Source organism: Sturnira hondurensis, unplaced genomic scaffold, assembly GCF_014824575.4.
Source record: "Sturnira hondurensis isolate 20B ecotype Veracruz unplaced genomic scaffold, ASM1482457v3 Scaffold0011378, whole genome shotgun sequence".
In the NCBI taxonomy this organism is placed as follows: Eukaryota; Metazoa; Chordata; class Mammalia; order Chiroptera; family Phyllostomidae; genus Sturnira; species Sturnira hondurensis.
Window position 1 is genome coordinate 6,689,728 of NW_028084009.1, and position 21,778 is coordinate 6,711,505.

The following is a 21,778-nucleotide window of genomic DNA, read 5'->3' on the forward strand; positions in this document are numbered from 1 at the left end:
TCGAAACATCAGGTGTCCTCGGGGACTGTACAAGTCAACCATTTGTTGGGGTGTTTTTTTCTACATTTTGCATTCAACTTACTTGGGGCCGCACAGGGAAATGATGTATTTGGAATCATCACTGATTTCATTAACAGAAAACCATCTCAGAAACTCACTTTTAAGTTGCCCGTGAATAAATGTAAGTTGCCTGTAAGGCAAGTATGACTGTAAGTTGCCCCGGCTCGGGGGACCCCCAAGGCATAGACGAGGCATCTTTGGATCCCAACTAAGTTGTAGATCCATTTCCTCTGAAGGTTCTGGAACAGCCAGGCTGCTTGAAGCAGCTCCAGGGAGGCCAATGATTTAGGGAGTCCTGGAACTCAGGAGGTGGAGATGGTCTTTCCAGAGTAAGGAAGCAAAAACCGAGCAGTGTTTTCTGTAGGTTGGTACCTCAGCCATCATCTCACTGGAGCCATCTCCCAAGCAGGGGCGCTGATAGCCCCTGGGACTGGTTCTGTATCTATCAGCCATCTGTCACTGGCTTGCCAGGAGACAGGGACCCAGGGCTTTTGCGGTGGCCGGTACAGACCAAGGGAGCTGCTTGGAGGACCCATCTTTGGCTCCGCCAAACACAGCCCATCCTCCTTCCGGCCCTCTGAGGCCATGACCTGCTGTGGGCCCCATGCTCAGGCTGGCCTTAGTCCTTCAGACTCGACCCCCGACCCTCACATTGACGTCAGTCTCAGCGGGGTGCCCCTTCCTTTGCTGCCCCCAGGCTCCTCAAACATCAGCTGATTGGGCGGACCCAGGGACTCAGCTCGACCTTCGCCCGGTGGCCTCATCCTCAGGTGTTCACGTCTTGTTTTTGTGAAGGGCTGGTTTCCTAGGGCCTTTCGTCCTTGGAGTTAGGTCACTGCACTGCGGGGGTGCGGGGAGGGCAGGTGTAATTAGTGTGTAAGGGGCACACTGCCTGTCTAGCTTTGTGTCACTCCCTCTAATAACGCCAATTTCGGCGATACAGTTCCTGGAACCCCAGACTTGCTTTGATTGCTAGAATCCTGCAAAAGTCAATTACAGGCGAGACCTGTTTGCTTCAAAACCTAGAAGAAGGGCCTGGTCCCCATCAGCTGTCGCAGCTCTGTGTCCCCTCCCCCGCTGCCCCCCCCCCCACCAGGGCTGCAGGCCTCCCTCCACGTCCCAGTCCCCGTGGCCGGGCTCTGGACGGATGAGCAGACGTGATCAGGTCCTCTGTGTCTGCAGCAAAAGGCCCCTCTGGCTGGTTTCACGGTCCCCACCAGTTGATTGCTGGGGAAGCCAGAGTTAGGCCTTACACGCTCAGCCAGGCTGGGCAGGCATGGGGCACACCTGCCACACGAGCAGGCGTCCAGAACTCAGCCCTCAGGGTCACAGCTGCAGCATTATTCCAGGGTGGCAATTTAGCATTTCGTGTTCCTTAGAAAAGTGGGTCCTTCCGCCCTGCTCCTGTTCACCTGTGAACCCTTGGGGTTAAGGTGGCGGGGGACCCTTCCCGACTGTCTGGGTTCGAGGTGGGCAGCACACTTCTGCCATTTCTTCATTTTGAAAGACCACCGCTCTCCTAGCGGATGGCTGCATCCCCTCTTTGGGCCACGGCCACGGCCTTTGGGGCCAGAGGCCAGGCTTCCGCTGTGCACCGGCCCTGCCAGTTCCAGGTGCTGATGGCCCCTGCTGGCCAGCTTTTGTTTCTGCCCTGTGTTTGTGCGTCGTGAGCGAGCCCGCCACCCCTGGCAAGTCTCTTGTTGTTGCCGGGTCTTCTTGTTGGTCTGTTTTCTGGCAACTCTTGATTTACGGTTACGTGCTGAAGGGAAGAGGAATCCACCCTAATCATTGTTTTATGCAAGGGGCCCCCAAAAGCAACACACTGTTTTTCACTTGCCCTCCCAAGAGCAGAGTCCTTCTCTCACCTGGGCCTCAGTGAGTGAGTTGGCCATCTGCAATGAATTTGAAAGGCGAGTCGTCTGCCTTCTGAAAGAAGTTGGCTATATTTAGGATTTAAAGCAAGCCTGCTTTGCGTTCTTTGTAAAGTCAGCGACATTCTTTCCATTTTTTTCGGTGTAATTAGCACAAAAGGAGCCGTAATCTGAGAAGGTAGTAGAGACTAAAAGGACCCGGAGGCAGGAATGTTCAAGAAGGCAGGCAGGGGCAGCTTTCCCAGCCCCGGGCGGTTCCGAGCCACCGATGGGCTGCAGGGCCCTCGGCTGACATCTGAAGCTCGTGAAAACATCTCCTCCATCAACCCCCAGACTGGTGCCAAGTGCTTGATTCTGGGGTTGAATGATTTTCTCCTCCTAACTACCTGGGGTCGGCAAAGACCTTAGAAAGCCACCGTGCCCTGTGGGCTCTGCTGGTGTCGTGGGCTCCTGACTGGCCAGGGAGGGAACTGCTGGGTGGGGCAGCCTTTGGGCTCCCCAGCAAACACTGTGTTTTGACCAAATGGAAACCCTGTTGGGAGGACGGATGGGGCCTGAGTGTAGGCCCCTGCAAAGGAGGTGGTGGCCCTCCTCCCCCGGGAGCCCTGGCCTTGGTGCCCAAGGCCATCTCCCAAAACACAACCCAGGGCGGTGGGCAGGGCTCCAGCCCCAACAGGTTTCCCTGTTTCAGCGTAGAGGCCGGCAGGCAAACAGGCAGAGATGGAAAGGTATCTGCATTTCTAGATGGATTACACGTGTGACTAATTGTCGCCTTAATTGCTTAATTAATTGCTTGATTCAGGGTTTATCAACAGGGTGATAAACCTGGTGATGGGGGTGTCACTGCCCCATCACCTTCTCTGTTGTCCCAGACGGAGGCTGGTGACCAGTCACCAGGCTGTTTGAAAAGGATCAGCCACTTTGGTTGGTAGGTAGACAAAGCAAAGACCCAGGAAGTACCATCTGCGTTTGGCCTTCTCTCATCCGTGGCGTGTAAGCACAAAGGAGCCCTTAAGGAGAGGAGGTGTATCGCCCACTTGAGCGTGATGCTCAGGACTCTTTGCAGCAGAAGACCGTGTAGGCCTGTGGTCCTCGGGCAGTCGCGCCAACTCGCCTTCTGGTTTTCTGCTCTTGTGGCTTGTTTAGTAAGGTGTTAGGTGACAATGTGCTCCCTCAGTAAGGCACCTTGAACATCAGAACAGAAATTAGCAGGCCGTCCCTACCCCTCACTGTGCGTTCTCTGTCCTCAAGGCCAAGCTGTGTGTTTTAAGCAACAGGTTTCCCTGTCACCTTCACCCTCGTGATAAAAATTTACCCCTAGAGGAACTGAAGCTATTTTCGCTTAGGAAAATTGACTTTCCAGCTGTGGGTGACACTTTCTCATCTTTTTTTTCTTCCCCCCAATTAAGATCTCTAGTAAGTGAGTCCATTGGTCTGTGGCTGATGTCACTATGCCCCTCATCCAAATTGTCCATCTGGAATCTTCACCCCAGGCCCCACCGTATGTGGGCATCCCAGTACTTAGGTTTCAGTTGTAAAGGAACAGAATGACGCGCTCAGTGCCTTTCAAATTGTTGCCACCTTTTAAGATAGAGGGCGGCTTGGTTCACCTGAACCCCACCCACTGTGCCCTGGCTCTAGGGGTGTGGGGGGGGGGTGGCGGGTTGTGAGGAAGGCACCAAGGACAGGGAACCTCCTCTTAGAGAAGAGTCCACCTTCCAGGGTCAGGAGAGGCGTCGTGAGCTCTGCATGAGCAGCTGCCTGGGTGGCACCCCAGAGCCTCCAGCTGGAGACATCAGGCCGGACATCACCAGGCAGGTGGGCCGGCGCCCTGGGGGCCGGAGTGCTTCTGAAGTGCACTAAAAGTTCTTTTAGAATTAGTTGATGGATATTAAATAAGGAGATTTCTGGGGTTTTTTATTTATTTACTTTTAGAGAGGGGAAGGGAGGGTGAGAGAGAGGGCGAGAAACATCAATCAGTCATGTCTCGCACGCACGCCCCCAACCGGGGAGCAGGCCCCCAGCCCAGGCTTGTGCCCTGGCCAGGAGCCATGGTTCGCAGGCCACGCTCCATTCACGGAGCCAGACCAGCAGGGCGGGAAATTGCACGTGGCCGGTGGCCATGTCGTGAATTCCTCGGTTTCAAGTCTTCCAACACGGAAGGGTTGCTGCCTTGAATGTCATCTTTGGCTTGGATGCAGGTCGAGGGTGTCCATGCTTGTTGCTGCTGGCTGGTGAACGGGACAGGGACAGGGAGGGCGGAGCCTGGTGAGCCACCACCTTGGGGTCTGAAGTACCTGGTGGTCCGAGGCTTAGCTGGGCCCAGGAAAGCAGGGTTTCCAGTCCTGACTCTGGGCCCCTACACAGCACAGGTTTCAAGTCACATTCAGGTGCAAACCACACTCACGACCACTCTAATGGAATGAAAAAAAGTGCAGAAAGTGCTTTAAAGACAAAAAGCCCAGTGAACGCACTGCAGACTATTGAAACCTCACAGCCAAGGTTTCTGCTTCGTGGAAACCTTCTCACTGTTTCCTGTGCTGTTAAAATACTGTTATAATTGCATTTTCTCTGGGCTCTTACAAACCTCCCAACCAGTGCAAGTCCAGGAGCCCTCTTAGCCAAAAACTGAATTGCATCATTGAGGATAATAATAGTTTCAAGACCCTGAGCCACGGCGAGGCCGGTGCGCCTGTAAGCAGACGAGGCACACTCTGTTGCTCACAGGGAGACGCAAAGGAGCCGAGGAACAAGTCCACCCATGAATGCGAGGCTTACGAGACCACAGCACTCCCACCCCTGCCCTTGAACTCAGCCCTCATTGTCAATTGCGAGGTGCTGGAAAGGATTATGGCTAGGTTGTCCCTCTCTGCCAAGTGCGACGCCATCTGTCTGACCAGGCTGTATCAGTCGGTGACCTCGTGTTTTAGGTTAGGGTGCGTTAGTATCCCAACTTGCTGGCTCTGGCACAAAGCAAGTCACCTGAGCCAGGGACCTGTGTCCTCCCCGGGGCATTCCACACCCAGGACATCCGGGCCCTCTGCCCCTCTCTGGAGCCTGGAGTCTCCACCGCTTTCATCTTCCCCCCGAGCCAAATGAGAGGCCCCTTCCATGGCAAGAGTCTCCAGCCTGGACTGGTCCAAGAATTATGCTAATGCATTGTTCTACTCTTAAAGCATAAACCAGGTAGTTAAAATGGTAATGACCTAGTGAAATAAATGACTAATTCCTAGGAAAAGGTCACACTTGGCAGCCTTCACACTGGAAAGACTTAAAAAATGAAAACTTTTAAAGCCTGGGTAGGTCAAACACAAGACTGAAAGCTGTAGCTGGTGCCAGCTCACCACGCCAATTAAGTACAATCTCATCTCTCCCTTTGTGGGGGGTGAAAACAGAAAGCCGACCTGACCGCGGGGGGCCCCGTGGTGTCCTCGGGCTCTCAGCATCACTTGCTTACCCGTCAACCCTCGATTCCACCTGCTGTCACTTCTTTGTGGGGGAAATGCTTTATTTGTCCGTCCGTGGTTGGTCATTGTAAAACATAGGGGGAACCTACATTAAAAAAATCTTTTTTCGAGGATGGCCTGCTAGGTCACAGGCCTAAAGCAGGCCTGTGAGATGACTAAAGCCTAGTCTTGCTACATGTGTTTCTAGGACAATAGCCCCCTCCTGACTGTGCTTTGCCTGGAATACGTGCCAGTATGTGACACGGGACAGAGTCACTCCCTCCAAAGTTATGGTGTGACAGATACTTCTCCAAAAGGGGAGCTGGTAACCCAGCTCAGGGATTTGCAAGCGGAGGTTGTTGATTACATTGTAGCAATGTGTCCCGCGATCTCAAGGCTGCGTTGGTTACTGTCTACCTTCTTCCTCTTAAATACAATGTGTTCGCGCTTTGACACGAACAGCGGGAGCAGCAGGAAGAAAGATGCTTTTGAACAAAGGGAGCCGAACAAAAATTTCTCATCTCTTCCCCCTCCTTAGAAGTCCCCACCATTTTTAAAACGACAATCAATGAATGAAATTCAACTGAGGTTTTATTTAACATGTAAGCAGATAAAACTTAGACCTTGTCTTCAAATAGTTTGCTAGTTGATGGATGGCTGTGCGTCACGTCACCCTTGTCCTACTGTGGTTCCGTGTCCCAGCGCATTTGGGGGTCTTGGCTCAGTCTTTCCTCTGAAAGACTTTCCTCTGCTGTTTATGTGCAAAGCATCACCTAATCACCTAGGACGGTCCTGCCTTTGGGCTTCTTTTTGCAAAGAGTGAGACCTGCATTTGAAGGGGAGAGAGGCCCCACTCCGGTTTGGACGCAGGCAGGCAGGCAGGCAGGCAGGCTGCAAGCGCGGCTCTGCAGCCAGCTGGGACAGCTGGAGGCTGCCGGGGGCAGGGCAGCCGCTGCAGGTCCGGCTTCCTGGCCGCAATCTCGAGTGGTCTTTGGGGATTTTGGATTGTTCCCTGTCGTCCCTTCAGTTCCAGAAAGAACGAGGCCTTGCACAAAGTGTAGGGGTGCACCTGAAGGAGCCCGAAACAACAGTATGTGAGATCCTCGCAGCGCGCCTTTTCTGCACCCTCGGGTGTGGAAATCTTTGCATCCGAGGGTGCAAAGCTGTTCAGAAATCTTCCTATTTCCGAAGAAAACCTGAAGCTGGTCACGGCAATTTGCTCTCAGGCCTCTGGGCGCATCCCACTCACCCCAGGCCCCTAGGAATGATCAGGGGGTTCCACTTACAGTGTGTTCAGCTTCCCTTCTTCCCCCCGCGCCCCCAGCCCCAAACATTCAAAAGTTTACTGACTGTTTAGAAGTCAAAAAAGTTTCGAGATGGGAGAGTTCACCGTTACTTTGTCTGAGTTTATCGGCAGGTAGGCCTGCGGGGCAACAGGAACAGTCACCAGGTCTCGGCCTGCTCACCTGGGGCCCCAGTTCACCCGGGCACAAGGCGGCCCGCGGACCAAACACCGATCGAACGAGTGCACTGTCCCTAAGCAGACACCGGAGTGGCCGCGAGTGATTCAACTAGGGTCTCGGGAAAAGTGCGCAGCGGCCCAGCAGCTGAAAGCTCCTCTTAGCTCAGGGCTCCTCCCCATGCCGGTGTCGGGACAAGAGCGGGGCGCGGATGGCTGAGAGTTTTTAAACAACCTGCAAACCAATTCTTGTCCAATAAACTCCTTTTCCCTCTGTTCCAGAGCTCGCCCGCGGCGCCCAGGCCGGGCCTTGGAGAAGCGGGACGGCCTGGTCCACCACCTCTCCCGCCTGGGAAGACGCCGGGGGCCCTGACTCCGCAGCTTCAGCAGCACCGCTCGCCTCGCGCGTCGCCGCGCGCTGCCTACTGTCTGCGTCTTCCCAGCAGGGCTAGCTTTGCGCTCACGTAGCACTTCTCCTCAGATCTGAAACTCTGTCTGGGCCTCGCGAGTAGTTAGGTTCCGCGACACCCACCTCCGCGGGCGCGCGCCGCCGGGAGGGCGGGGTGGGCCCGGCCCGCGTGCGCTGCCCGGGAGCCGGAGGTGAGGAGGCGCGCCGCAGGGGTGAGCGCCGCCGTCGCACACTTTGCACGCCGCCCAGGGCTACACCACTCACCGAAAATTGGGAGGCAGGTCTGGGAGGCGGGGTCCGGCGCCCACCAACTTGGGCGCCCCCTCGCCCTCCCCTGCTGTGCCCCCTGTGCTCCCTGCCCACTTCCGCGACGTCCCCACACCGGCCCGCACCCCCGGGTGGCGCGGCGGCCCATTTGGGCGCGTCCTTGGCGGGCCGGATTTTCGGCTTCCCCTTCGCTTTATAGGGGCCGCCGCTGTGGGTCCGTCCTCTGAAGAGGCTGGGGCGTCATCGGGCTGGTTAGGAGCGCTGGTCTTCAGCTGGGACACTCAGTCGCGTCGGCACCGCGGAGCGGGCTGCGTCAGGTGGCTGGCCCCACGCGGAGCTCGCTGGCTTGCCGGCTCTCTGGCTTGGGGCTGCGGCACCGCGGCTGGAACGAACCCCTGTCCCGGCGTGGGGCGGCGGCGGGCGGCTGGCAGCACTGCCTTGCGTGTGAGTGCACCTCACTCACATGTAAGTCCGGGTGCCCCGTGGCTTCCCGCAAAGTGCGAGCGGCCCGGCGCGGGCAAGAGCCACCAGGACCGGGACCGGGACCGGGACAGGGCAGGGGCGCTCCGGCGCTGCCGCCCTGCCCCGTGCCTCCCGGGCACCCCCCAATTCTCTCTTTTCTCTTTTCTCCTCTCCATTGGCGTGCCCAAGAGCCAAGCCAAGGAGCGCCTGAGGGTAACAGAAAACTCGTGCCATCGCGCCTCTGCACTTTTCTTTTTTGAGTTGTTTGACATTTCTTGGTGCTTTTTGGTTTTTCGCTGTTGTTGGGTGCTTTTTAGTGTGTTCTCACCCCTTTTTCGTTTGCTCATCCTTTTTGGCGCAAACTCTTAGGCAGCTCTCCCAGCAGCCCAAAGCCGGGCAGCCGCGCTCTGCGGCCCCGGCACAGCGCTTCGGGCATCGCAGCGGAGACCCCCGACACGGGGCGCACGGGGTTCGGCAAGGCCGAGGCCAGGGGCAAGCAGGGCGCCCGGGCCAGGCGGGAGCCGGGCACCCCGAGGTGGTCGAGCAACCATGCTGAAGATGGCCATGAAGATCAAAGCCAGGGCGCTGGACAGCGAGAAGAAGGCAGCGGCAGCGGCAGCCGAAGTGGCTGCCGAAGCTGCGGCGGCGGCTGCAGCGCTGGCCGAGCCAAGAGAGCCACCCGCGCCGCTGAAGAGTGGGGACCCCCAGAAGACCACGAAGAACCCCAAGAACCTGCCGCGCGGGGCACCCCACGAGAAGTTCCTGACCGAGAAGGAGCAGAGAAAGCTCGAGAAGAAGCTGCTGGAGCAGAGGCGGAAGGAGGAGAAGAAGAAGGAGAAGGAGAGGAAGAAGTTAGAGAAGATGCAGAAGAAGAAGAAGAAAGGGTCCGAAGCCCAGGAGGCGGCCCGCGGCCCCGAGGGCGCCGGCGACGGCGCCGAGGGCGCCGAGGAGGCCGCCGCCGGGGACGGCGAGGGCGCAGGCGTCGGGGGCACGAGTAGGGCCTGGGCCGCGTGGGAATCGGACTCGGGCGACGAGGACGACGCCTATTACATCGCGCCCCGCGTGGGGGGCGTCGTGTGGCGGCCTGGGCCACGGAAGGCTGGCGCGCTGAGCGCCCACCTGCCCCTCGTGGTGTTCCTGGTGTTCTCCGTGCGCAGCCCCTCTTGGGTGCTCAACTTCCTGCTACAGAAGCCCACGGAGCAGGGCCGTGGCTGCGGCTTCGTGTTCGGGGCGACCTGCTGCTGCCGCCTGTTCCTGGGCTGCGCTTTCTTCTCTTACTGGGGCGGCCGCACCAGGCGAAGAGGCCGTGGGCGCTCCGGGGCCACAGGGGCCTTCGGTTCGGGCCAGGGGGCCCGGCGCCGGGGGCGCGATGAGAGGCTCATCTAGCGCGACCCCCTTGCCCCCCACCCCCGCCACCAGACCCCACCATCCATGTGCAGTGTGGAGTTTTATTCAGTGTTCGTGTATGTGTGTGGACACATTTTCCTTTTCGGTTGCTCTGTCCTTTGGTTCGTGCTTGCCTCGCTTTTTCCACACTCCCTGCTCTCTGGCTCTCTCTGTGACTCGCTCTTCTCTTCGAAAATTTTCCGAAGTCCGGGCTCGGGCTCGCGCTCCCTCCCCTTCCGCCCACCCCGGCCCCTCGGTGGCGCCCGCGGGAGGGGGGCGGCGGCCTCGGGGGCCGCTGGGCGACGCGGCCCGGGGGGTGGAGCGTTGGCGTCGCGCGAGGGGTCGTCCCTGGCTCGGAGCCGCCCCCTCCCCCCCCGCAGCTGGCCGGGCTGGGGCCCGAGCCAGGGGGGCGAGGGGGCGGCGCCCCGGCCTGTCCCTGTCCCGTTCCGGGCCGGGCGCGGGCGGAGGGACCCCCCTTCCCGGGCACCCGGGGGGCGCCTCCCTCCGCCAGCTCCCGCCCTCCCCGCCGCCGCGGCCGCTCCTCATCCCTCCTCCTCCTCCTTCCACCCCCCTCGCCGCCGCCGCCTCCTCCTCCCCCCGCCGGGGCCCTTTTGGGTAGGGGCGGCGGGCCCGGGCCGAGGCAATAAGAGCGGCGGCGGCGGCAGCGCGGCAGCAGCGCCCGCAGCTCCTGCTCCGGTCTGCCTCGGCCCCGTGCGGCCATCAGCCCCTTCGGCTCCGGCTCAAGGGGCGGGCAGCGCGCTCCCTCGTCCTACCGCCACCTCCCGCCCCGTGCGGCCCGCAGTCCGCCCCGCGCTCCTCCCCGAGGAGCCGAGCCCGCGCCCGGCCCGCCCGCCCGGCGCTGCCCCGGCCCTCCCGGCCCGCGTGAGGCCGCCCGCGCCCGCCGCNTAGGCCGCGCGCGCCGAGCCCGCCCCCCGCCCCGGGCGCGCGCTCCCGAGCCCGCTGCCCGCTCTCGGGCTCTGTTTCTGGGGGGCGAGGCCGGAAGGGGGACCCTGGGGCGCAGATTCGGCTGGGCAGGGGCTCAAAAGGGGGTGGGGGGCCGCGGCGACGGGGGCGCGGGGTCCCCTTCCCCGGCTGGCGCTCTCCCCCTCTCTTTCTCTTTTTCGCCCGCCTCCCTCGCTCTTTTTCTTGCTCTCTTTTTCCGCGAGGCCTACACGACGCCAGGGTCTTGGGAGCTTGTTGGGGAGGGGGAAGGGGAGCCCCACCGGGCTCCGGAGACTGCGACAAAAAGAGGGTTTCGGGGACAGGAAATGGGGTGGCGGGCAGAGGGAGGGGGACCCGCCTCCGTGGGGTGTGTGATTTGTTCGGAGAGGGAAAGAAAGAGGGGCCAGGGCGGAGGGGGTAACGCGGGGGGGCGCCGCGGTGGCTTAGGGGGCCTCGCCAAGGGGAGACTTTGGCGGGGGAAGTGGCCGAGGAGTGGGGGACGGGTGACATCAGCCCCTCGGAAGGGATCGGAGTGGTAAAGGTGGTGCAGCAAGGGGGAGGGGCGCGGGCAAGTCGTGGCGCCGGAGTGGGGGGTGGGGAGCAGGGCGCGCGCGGCCGCTGGGCGCGACTTGGTGCGTTTCGGCTGGACAGACTGTGCGCGCGGAGCAGACGTGTCCCGGGCCGGGCCGGCGGTGGAAGGAAAGGAAGGAGAATCAAATAAAATAAGACCAAAAAAAAAAAAATGGAGTTAGTACGCTGAGTGCCCAGTGAAGCCAAATGACACGTCATTTTTACAGTATGACCTTTTTTTCCCCTTCCAGACATGCAGGCTTTTTGAAAAGCAAAGAAGAGAATTAATTGTAACAACTGCCCTCCCCCCCCGCAGCAGCGCCCCCCCCCATAAACTATTAACACACATATTTTCCTGTTATTTGGTCACATTGAGAGTGCTTTGTGAAAAGGGGGGGGGAAGACATTCACAAATCAGAGCTGGAAAATGACATTGGTCTGTAAATGGCTTCTTGATCTGGAAATGGCGTTTTTTGTCCTTTTCCAGGGGAGAGGGGGGTGGTGAGAAGACTTTTATTCCAGGTGAAAGGAGATGAAAAGACGTTAATTAGTTGTTTGTTGAGTGACATTTGGTTGGTTCTGGGTTTTCTCTTTTGATTGCGGTTTTTACTCTGGCCCAAAAAAGGCGGGGGTGGGGGGGTGTGAACTAGAAGGAGATGACCTCCCCTTTAAAGTGCTGCCCCGGGGGTGGGGGGGAAATAAAATAAAACAAAAGCCTAAAAGACATTGTTGAAATGACCAGAAGAATCACACAGCGCTAATTAGTGTGGAAGTTTTCACTTCCTTAGTGATTTGGCCATCTGAGTTAATTGGCCAGTTTGCTAGGTTAGCACCTAGTTCATGGTCACATTCCAACAAAACAGCCTAATTATGAAGAATAAAACGTAAAACCTGGCTTTTCTTCATGGTAGTGTTTGGTTTGCATTTTTCTGGATGGGTCATGTCTTTGTTCTACTGGGTCCAGATTTCTGTAAAGCTGAAAATTATTAATTAAGTGAAAATAAGCCTCTTTGGTGTGTATGCATTTGCAGTTTCGATAATTAAATGATACATATGTTGTGATCTAATCTCAAACTTCTAAAGGTAGGATTACACTCTGTGAATAATATGCATATATAATTTTTATTTCAAAGCACAAGCCTGGAAAAGTCTAGAATCTTTTCCTAGGAATGGTATCTTGTTAGCTGAATACTAATTTAATACCCGTGCGATGCTGGCTGGCAGGACCTTAAATTTCTGCTGAATCGGAGACTCTTACTTTGACCACACCTGGCCCTGCTCTGGGTCACCTTCCCCAGGTGTCCTGGCCTCGGGCTGCATTTCCCTGCAATTTAGTGGTAGTCTTTGGTACAGGTGTGTGCAGCCCAAGCCAGAGCAGCGTATTCGGCATGTTTTAAATGGCGATTCTCACCAAATAACGCCCCCTCCCCCCAAAAAAGAGGTAACAGTGATGCCCCAAGCCCTGTTTTTAATCTATCTTAATTTAACGACAGGAGAATTGGGTGAATTGCCGCACCACCAAGGGCCTGCGGCCATTTCGCAGCCCCGTTCTCTGGTTTCACACACGTGGGAAACTGAGGCACAGGTCCGGTGTGCCGCTGAACAAGGGGCTCCGCACCCCGACGCCTCTGAGACTCTGGGGGTCCTGCTGCTGATTCTGTGTTCCCCCGAGGAACCTCCTACCAGTGCCTTTCGTATTTTAGTTGTGAGTTAGGCTCCTTGAGATGGAGTGTTTGCTTCGAAACGAACGTTTCTGTGGAAGCAGATTTTGACTTTTCCAGGTGCTGCTTACGGCCTCGTGACAGGCGGGGAAGGAGGAATGCTCTGCTCTCTGGGAAGTAAAACAACCAAAGTGAAAAGTGAAAAGGGGGGTAAAAAACAGGCTCATGGGGTGGGGGCAAAATATTTGTGGGAGAGTGTGTTTACCCAAAAAAAAAGGAAAAAAAGGGGAAAAAAGCCAGCAATCTTCCTTCCAGCTTGGAAATAGGTTTTTCCGTATTTTTTACAAATGTGGGGTGATTTAAAATGGAGGTATGTGCCCCTTCTTACTTTAAAAGTTGGGGAGGGCTTGAAATCTTTGAAAACTCCGTGGTTTCCAGGAATATTTCTCCTTGTGATTCAAGTCTGGTCCTCTTTAACCCTTGCTGCAGTTGCCGCAGGCTTCTGGGCTTGTTTGCAAGCACTACATTTGATATTAAGAGGTGTTTGTCCAGAAGAACATGAAATTGGTGGTCTTCCCCACCACCGCCCCCCCCCCACATGACTTTTGAATCCAGGGAGATTGTGCATTTGGGACGGCAGAGTTTGCGGGAAAAGGAGGGTGGACAGTGGGGTGCAGTGCCATGTTGTGGCTTGAGGGGCCAGTTTCCCAGTGTCCCCAAGGGGAGAGCAACTGGCCGGGGAGAGCCACCGCAGCAGGGCTGGTGCCGGAGAGGCTGCGTCAGCCGCTCTGCAGTCTGCAGTGTGTGGGCGCTGGTCCTGGGTCCGGGGCATGCGGCCGGACACACCTGGCAAACCGTGAGTCAGGCGGCCCTGTACATGCACGTGCTGCTGTTCACGGCTTGGCCAGGGCGTGTGCAGGTTCCAGGGACCCAGTTTCACAGTTCGAACTTCACTGTCATCGCCACCCCCCAAAATTTGACATTGCGTCATTTCTTCTCAGCCCCCCCCCCGCGCTTGCTCTCCCACTCCACTACAAATTTTAAAAAAAACGGAAAAAAAACCCACCCCCAACACAGCAAAACCTTAAATTCTTGTTTGTTACGCTGACGGTGAAATACTGCAGGGGTACAGAGTTGGACATTTATTTCATTTTTGAGGCGTCGAGATGTCAAGCAAAATTGCAAGTCTGTTGTTTTGTTTGTGTGTTTGTCTGTTTGTTTGTTTGCTCCTGTTGCCGGTGGCCTGTGGAAGACACAGCAGTCCTCTCTCTCACTGCCCACAGTGTGTGAAATGGCCCGTCATAACCTGAGACTTGCTTTCGTTTTCTAGGTGCGGGAGAGTCTGGTAAAAGCACCATTGTGAAGCAAATGAGGATCCTGCATGTTAATGGGTTTAATGGAGAGTAAGTGTCAAAGCCGGGACAGCTCAGGGCCAGGAGCACACATGACCCTGACCTTTAGGGAGTTCAGGTAGCTCGGGGGACTGGGCAACCAGGTTTCACGTAAGTTTTCAGCCTGCACGTTAGAAAATCTGGCGAGAGCTCGGTAGGGATTTCCCCCTCCCTCCTTTTAGTATCTGGTGTAGCAACCAATAATAATAGCAATAATAGCAAAGCCACCGGCCTTACATAAAACAAAGACCAAAAAACTGCCCTGTCCCAGGAAGGAGAACACGGCCCGACTGGCCCCGGGACGCGTCTGCTGCAGACTTGGGTTCAGCGGGTCCTCAGCGTGGCCGACGCTGGCAGGGGCCACACCCTTAGTCCCGTGACACTGACCACTGCAGAGAGGGGTCCCCCCCCAGCAGATTTCAGCGCAATGCACCAAAGCAGGATGGGTTAAACTATTAGGGAAACAGTGTTTCAATAATGTTCTCACACAACACGAAGTTGGAAGAGGCAGCCCTTGTTAATAATTCCTCATCCCCCACCTTTGGAATTCATATGGTGGGTAAATGGCCATTTCCCACTTTAGAAATTGGCCGTCTTGCCTGAAGGGACGGAGAGGGACCTTGCAGTGGGGAAAGGCTGGGAGTTAGGTGCTTCCACAGGCCAGGCTGAGGGGCTCTTTTGCCTTTCAAGTGCCCTTCCAGACATCTTGGGGTCGGACAGTGGGCCAGTGAGGAGAAAGATGCAAAGAGACCACCAGACCCCAGAAACATGCCTGGCCTTTGTTTCCCTGGTGGGATAGCAGTGCCCCCCCCCCCCCGCCCTGAGATGAGAAGCCCCGGAGGGGCACTGGTTTGCCATTTCTAACTGGTCAGCCATTGCGCACCCCCCTTCCTCGGCCTGGGCTCCAGTGAAAACGGAGCTCTCAGTCGCACCCCGTTTAGTCTTGGGGAGACTGAGTCAAGGTGGCATAGTGGGTTCAGTCATTGCCCCCTCCATAAAAACAGAAACAGACATAAAAAAAGCCTTTACTGCACCCCACCCCAAGCACCAGGGAATCAAAGAGTAGGGTTTTTCACCTTTCAGAGGTTGAACAGCTGACTGAAGGCAGCCCTTTATGGAAAATTCTAGAATTTCTTAGACCAAATAACGGGGTGGGGAGGTAAGAAAAGGGTGACGTCATGCAAATGGACACTTCAGTTTAGGGCACCTTTGAGGCTTTAACCAGGAAATTGGGGGGATGGCCCGTGGTACCGATTTTACGGCCGATCCCGGTGAGTGGTCAGCGCGCACTCATGCGCACGCGAGCACACACACACACACCTGTGCTGCTCATTTAAAAAGTCGCCTTCAGTTGTCAGTGATTCTTAAATTCTTAGTTCCCCACGCGGCCCTTAGGAGGGTCCTGCCGTCAGAGGTGGTCGTCAGTAAACAAAACCCTGAAACAGACTTCTCACTGCCGACCTTGTCACCTAAGAAGCTTCTGGCATCAGTCCCCCACCCGCAACTTAACAACGGCTTCTTCACAATGCTAATGAAGCAATAATAATTTGGACGGGTCCCCTGTAGATAAATATTTTGGTTGAAACTTGACCTGGCCAGCATTTTTAAAGGGGTGCAGGGCCCCTGTTTACTTTTGTTCGAGCCCGGAGGTGGGGGGCCCGTGCCATGACTGACTCCAGAGTTTTATTGCTCTGCCGATTGCCCTCCTTGTTTTAATTTTTGGAGAAAGGACTCCCCTCCCTAAGCGAGCCAGTCTGTAATGCAGACCAGGCATTGAAAGCAGAACTTCTCTTTTCGATTTTTCCTTTTTAAAAAAAGAGGAAGCGAGGTTCCAAGTTTGCCTGCTTTGTAGAGGAAGCCTTAGGTACCCTCCAAGGAGGTTATATTTAGCCTGGGAAAGTGACATGCAGGGACTCCTTAGTGTGAGCCTGGAGCCCGTGTCCGTACCATCCCCCACACGCCTCCTTTTTTCTTTCTCGCTGTGGTAGGGCCACAAATGGTTTCCCCTGGGGCTAGGAATTCCCGAGGAAATGGGCCCCGAAAAGGGGGGGGGTCCTTCCCTCCTCCCGCACACGCGTGCTGCTTCAGTGCCGGGCCGAGCTCTCCCACTCGCCTTAGCCACCGCTGGTGACCTGTGTAGAGTGACTCGGAATTCTAATCTGACCTTCCGAGACAAGGGGTCAGATTCGGATTCTCCTAACCCGGAGCTAACTCTCTCCCTTCTGTTGAGCGCCACAAACAAACATCGCTATTAACCCGGCTGAGCTAATCAGCTGATCGATGACCAGCCAGACTGCATAGCCATGTCGCCCTTCTGACCTCCCAGGGTAGGGGGGCGCCCACCACGTGTGAAGACTGGGTTCTGAGAGGTAGTTTTTTGTTTGTTTGGTTTTCCGAGGCCAGACATGGCTTTAATTGGCGAGAATTGGTGGGGAACAATTACATATCAATAAAAACATTTTATACAGTTCCCCAAACTGCAGGAAGGGAGGCCGGAGTCTGAGCCTTGGCGTGCTCGGAGCCCGTGCCGGGGACCAGGGGCCGCAGGGAGTCTTCCTCGGGGCTGCTGTGGTCTCAAAAGAATTGTGAGACAAAGCGCCGCTTCGGCTCCCTGGTGCACGCACACTTAGTGAAAGCCCAAGAAAATAATTACCCATCCCTTGTGTCCCCGACCGGGCGTCTCCAGAGGCTCTGCTAACACTGCAGCCGAGGTGTGGCATTCTCCCCTCCAAGGCCCGCAGCCCCAGGAGTCCGTCCAAGGGAGCCGGGAAGGCGGCCTCAGAGTTCAAGGGGTGGTGGACAGCGGCCCTTGGCGAGGAATGCAGAGGTTGGGTGGGGATTGTGTGACATTGCCGTGCCTTGCAGATTAGGTGAGCTTTCAATCTCTCTTTAAAAGGGGCGGCGAAGAGGACCCGCAGGCTGCCAGGAGCAACAGCGAAGGGTAGGCACATTCAAAAACAGAAAAACTTTTTAAACAGACAGACAGACAATGAAGATCATACCGGGAAACTGAAGGCAGAGCCCTGGGGAGAAGACAGAAATCCTTTAGGGGCCATCATCCATCTGGGTGCACGTTTGCAGAGGGCGCACAAACAGTTCCGTGACATCTCACAGCACGTGCCGTGTAAAAGTTTTTTGGGGGGGCCATCCTTAAAGTATAATTAGATGCAGCTGGGGGGAAGTTACAGCTCTCAGCGTTAGACAATCAGTTTAGGATTTTGAGGATTGCTGTTTTTCCTTGTGGTTTCTGCCCCATGCAGTCCTCCCCCACCCCCACCCCCACCCCCCAGCTCTCTATTTGAATCTGCTCCTTATTTTTAAAACTATACTAAATTCCATCCACCCAGTAGGTGCTCTCGATTTTAAAATTTCAAACTTATGAAAAAAGTTTTCCTCTACCGAAATCCATGGTGCCCTCCCATCCTTAAGTTGAGGGGTGGGGGGCGCCGAATGCGCGGCACCTTGGGTGGAGGCACGTCATTCTTACCGGATGACCTCAAGAAGCTTCTGGTCTTTTAAAAGTTATCAAATTAACTTTAGCCCAAAGCGCTGTAGTTAGCCTAGAGTTCAGGAAATGGGCGATGGCATCCACCTTTTTTTTTTCCATTCATTATCGAGTTAATTGTTTTTCTTCACTCCCGCATCCCCACCACCCATCACACGCCAACACACACACACACACACACACACACACACACACACGTGCATGCCAGGGGGCAGCCGTTTCTCATGAGACCATGCAGGGCCATTCCCCGGGCCTGGGCATCGCGAAGGACTAGTTTCTGAGGCCGGGGAGGGCGGGGCAAAGGAGACCCGGGGCGGGGCAAAGTAACTGACACATGTTTGTTCATCTGTTTCTTTTAGAGTATTTAATTCCTAGATGGTGGCTTCCCGTTCCTCTCCTTCCCGGCTATGCCCACCACCCTTTGCATGCTGGAACTGCTAATAAGAATACTATTATGTGGGGGGGAGGGGGGATGGGCCCTACTATCTAACCTCTAAAGATAAGTGCAAAAAGAAAAAGAAAAAAAGAAAAAAAACTCACAAAACTCAAACAAAAAAAAAAAGGAATAGAATACTTAATTGATCAAAATATAGTGTACCACCCCAAGCAGGCATCTTCCTAGCAAGTGACTGGTGGCCAGTGTACTGTACCAAAAGTTGGCTTCGAGACAGAGTGGCGAGTCCTTACCCAGCAGCCCACTGTGCGCCATGCGCTGCACTTGCCCTTGACCCTACTAACTCACCTGCCTGCTCTTCTCTCTGTGACTTGTGCAGTAAATCCAAGTATTAACACGTGTGATTAATAAAACTTCTCTGCATGTCTCAGCAGTCCCTGTCTGTCTTTCTGTCTTTCTTCTTTTGTCTGTCTTTCCCTATAAAACCACGAAGGTAGCCACTGAATGATATATCCCCAACCACTTTGGGGGGGGGTTGGGATTCGAGCCAAGTTCTTTATATAGAGAGGGGGCGGGGCGGGACTCCAATGCCCTGAAAGTACTTGAGTCCCAGCTTTTTTGGCCCATTAGAATTCTAGCCATCCGTACACATTTGGGCCTGACACCTGAGGAACTTGCCCTGAACTTGACAGCCAGCGCTGGGTTCACTGGGCGGTAGTGGGGACGAGAGAAGCCCGCCAGCCCCCGGGGCGATCCCTCCGTCTCCGACACACAGCGATCGCTCCAACGGCAGGGTTTCGTGTTGGGAGTATTACACACCCGAATTAGATTTCGGATTTCCTGTTTTAGCGGTTTTATACTTGATACACTCCCACACCTACTCACATACGTAGATGAATACTGAACACGTTCTCAAAATATCCGCATTTAAGACGGGAGCGTTTCCAATTACCATACTACTACTTAGACCCAAGAGTCGGGCTGAATGGAGCGGCCTGGTTTCTGGAGATCCCTCCTCCCGGCTGCAGGGGTGTTGGGTGCCTGGTACCTGGGCGCCGCTCATTTTAATTACCGTGGGGCCCCGAAGCCCAAGGGAGGTTCCGGGCTCGCCTCCCCCTGGAAATGGACCCTGTTTGTAGTGAGTAGGAGCGGACTGGTCCTGTGGGGTCTCCGGTGAGTCTGAATCCTTAGGTGAGCATCAGGGCCCTTCGGGTGTGCGCGCTTTTAAAACGCTGACATGCGCAGAACTGATGTTGGCCTCCAGCCCCAAGTCTGGAGGTCTGTCCTGATCGCTGGGCGGAGCCGCGAGTTTGCACCGACCCAGAGGGGTCCGGGTCCAGCGGCAGAGCAGCTAGGAGGCCCCACCCCCTGGTGCCCCCACCCCTGGCTGCCCCATCTGCTCCTCGAGTCCCCAGGGTGCTGCAGTCTCACTTAACGGCCACAAGGGGATTCCGAGGCCCATCTGCCCTGCCCCCAGCTGCTGAGAGCAGCCCTCCCCCCCAACCCCCACCCCCGTGAAGGAGAAGGGTCTTCAAGGCCAGTGTTACAGGAAGAGGCTGCCTTTAGGAGGCGAGGGCCCACCCCTCACACACACACAGGCCTTGATCTCAGAAGATGAACCCTCAGGGCGGGCTCTCATTGGAGATTGGAAATGGGAAAGACCAGGTTCTTGGGGGTCAGGGCTGTGGGCAGGTGGGCACCAGGGCCCCTCCACTAACACCTCCACTAACACTCAGGCTGTGGCTGCTCTTAACACCCCCCGCCCTCCCCAACCCCACACACGTTTCCTCTATTGATCGTCTGTCCTCTTTGGAGGGGTCACTGACTCCGGGCGGGTGTTTCTAAACCGGGGAGTGTGCAGAGGGTCTTTTTAAAAAGACGAGAGGAAGATGGGCTCTCTCCCTCTGCTTGTGACCCCCACGTTCCCCTCCGTTTCCTTCTCAGTCCCATCCCAGGGCCTGGTACTCATAAGGGCATAAGCAGGCCCCGCAAAACGTCCCAGAGGCGGGGGGTCAGTGGGTGTGGCCAAGGTTTGTGCCCCAGGCCAGGGCTCCCTTATCCCTAAAAACCCAAACCGAGGCGTCTCTGGCACAGCCTCAAAACTGTCCTCAAATGAAGGACAGCTTTGGAAAGACATGCAGTATTTCAATTGACATCATGGGGTGCAGACATCCTGGCAGGGGGGGAGGCCCAGAAGCCCAAGGGCGTGGCCTCTTCCAGTGCCCGTGGCCATTCCACACAGGCCATTCTCTAGATCCAACTCAAAGTCAAAACTTTGACGCAACAGGACCTCTAACCTCTACTCAGAGTGTCCCCCTCAGTACAAAAGTCGAGGATCAAGTCTTCCTGGGGGCAGGGTCTCATTCCTGTGCCCCCACAAGGGTCCCCGGGCACCGACGGTGGCAACTCGAGCCGCCAGCCATGGCTGCTGGCTGCGGCGAGGGTGGCAGTTATCAAATAAGTAAACAAACAAACAACCCGCCACGACAGCCTGCCACCCAACTAACAGCGCCTTTGCGCGGCCCACTAACCCACTGGCCCCAAATGGGACCCTTTCCCCCCTCCCCCGCCCACAGCGGCGCCCCTCCCCCACCAGAGAGGCTGATGACTTCTAGGGGGCGCTGTGCAGTGGGGGCTGAAAGCCCATGGGACCCCCACAGGGCGACAGGACAGGGCCCGACTTCTGGTACAGTACAGCAGCCTCAGTCCAGATGCCAGTTTGCCGGTCGGCCCCGCGCCGGCGGCCTGGGGGCAGAGCCCAGCGGGGGTTGGTTGAAACCCCCCGGGTTCTGGAGTCTCCCCCGACCTGAGCCCACCACTTGCTCCTTCGAGAACAGGACACTGTGCTTAGTTGGACTAGCGTGACTAAAGCGACCCTGTCCGTCCGTCCATGGGATGCAATGTGACTTTCTTCCCTCTTCGCTCCCACTGTAGTGAGAAGGCCACCAAGGTGCAGGACATCAAAAACAACCTGAAGGAGGCCATCGAAGTACGTGCCTGGGTTTGTTCCCCTTCTGTGCCCCGCCGCCCGCCCCGTCGGGCAGAGCCGCCCCTGACCCCACTGAATCTGTTTCAGACCATCGTGGCCGCCATGAGCAGCCTGGTGCCTCCTGTGGAGCTGGCCAACCCCGAGAACCAGTTCCGCGTGGACTACATTCTGAGCGTGATGAACGTGCCCGACTTTGATTTCCCTCCCGTAAGCTGAGCCCCGGCGTGGGTATCAAGCCCCCCCCCCCCCGGGTGGCTGGCACACTGCATCACAGCCACACCTGTGTGAGCGCCACACCTGTGTCCCGCAGCGCACACCTCAGGGATGGCACCCTTAGGAAAGCAGGCGCAACCCTCGCTGTTCGCAAAGAAAACCCCAGCTAATAGGCATGGCTTGGCTCATGATGGACGAGCAAAATTCTGCCCCCCCCCCCAGAGAAAAGGTCATGAGTTCTGGCCCCTGTAATTGCCCCCTCGTACGCATCTTGTGACAAAGGACAATGTTAAATACGGCGCACAAACCATTCTGTCCCGTTAACGGAGTGTGCCCTAAAATCCCAGGGCACTGCGTGCCAGTCTGTGTGTCCTGTGTGGACGGCGTCCCCAATTAGGAGAGCGGCCCCCAGAGCCCCGCGGGCTGGTTGACGCAGGGCGCAGGCCCCGCCCGGCCCTCCCAGCTCCCCGCTCCCAGCTCCCCGCTCCCCGCTCCCCTGGGCCCCCTGCGGGCGGGACCCCGCCCTGACGCCCTCTCTCGCCCCGCCCGCCCGCAGGAGTTCTACGAGCACGCCAAGGCTCTGTGGGAGGACGAAGGGGTGCGCGCCTGCTATGAGCGCTCCAACGAGTACCAGCTGATCGACTGTGCCCAGTAGTAAGTGGCCGCCGGGTCGGTGCGCGCGGGCCCCGGCGCCCGCGGGCCGGACTCCTGCCCAGAGCAGCCCCCACTTCCCACCTGCATTTAGGCCGTCCC

General features: G+C 56.8%; 2 protein-coding genes and 1 long non-coding RNA gene across 4 annotated transcripts in view; 2 read left to right on the forward strand and 1 right to left on the reverse strand.

Annotated features, from left to right (window-relative positions):
• Window positions 1–13,932, forward strand: part of LOC118996540 (neuroendocrine secretory protein 55-like) — a 48,095-nt gene extending 34,163 nt beyond the window's left edge. Inside the window, exon 3 of the mRNA XM_037059980.1 lies at window positions 13,864–13,932. The gene's annotated coding sequence lies outside the window, so the exon portion shown is untranslated. The remainder of the gene's footprint in view (window positions 1–13,863) is intronic.
• LOC118996538 (guanine nucleotide-binding protein G(s) subunit alpha-like) overlaps window positions 1–21,778 on the forward strand; it is a 44,902-nt gene that overhangs the window by 19,631 nt on the left and 3,493 nt on the right. Inside the window, exons 2-6 of one of the 2 annotated variants that reach the window (XM_037059978.1) lie at window positions 13,864–13,936; window positions 16,821–16,865; window positions 20,758–20,812; window positions 20,900–21,019; window positions 21,582–21,679. In XM_037059978.1, coding sequence (XP_036915873.1) covers window positions 13,864–13,936; window positions 16,821–16,865; window positions 20,758–20,812; window positions 20,900–21,019; window positions 21,582–21,679 — 391 coding nt within the window. The remainder of the gene's footprint in view (window positions 1–13,863; window positions 13,937–16,820; window positions 16,866–20,757; window positions 20,813–20,899; window positions 21,020–21,581; window positions 21,680–21,778) is intronic. The other variant, XM_037059979.1, reaches the window with a different exon arrangement.
• On the reverse strand, window positions 5,951–7,447 carry LOC118996542 (uncharacterized). The gene is made up of 2 exons (XR_005068511.1): window positions 6,861–7,447; window positions 5,951–6,446 (listed from the first exon to the last, which is right to left on the reverse strand). It is a non-coding gene; the product is annotated as an uncharacterized LOC118996542 (long non-coding RNA).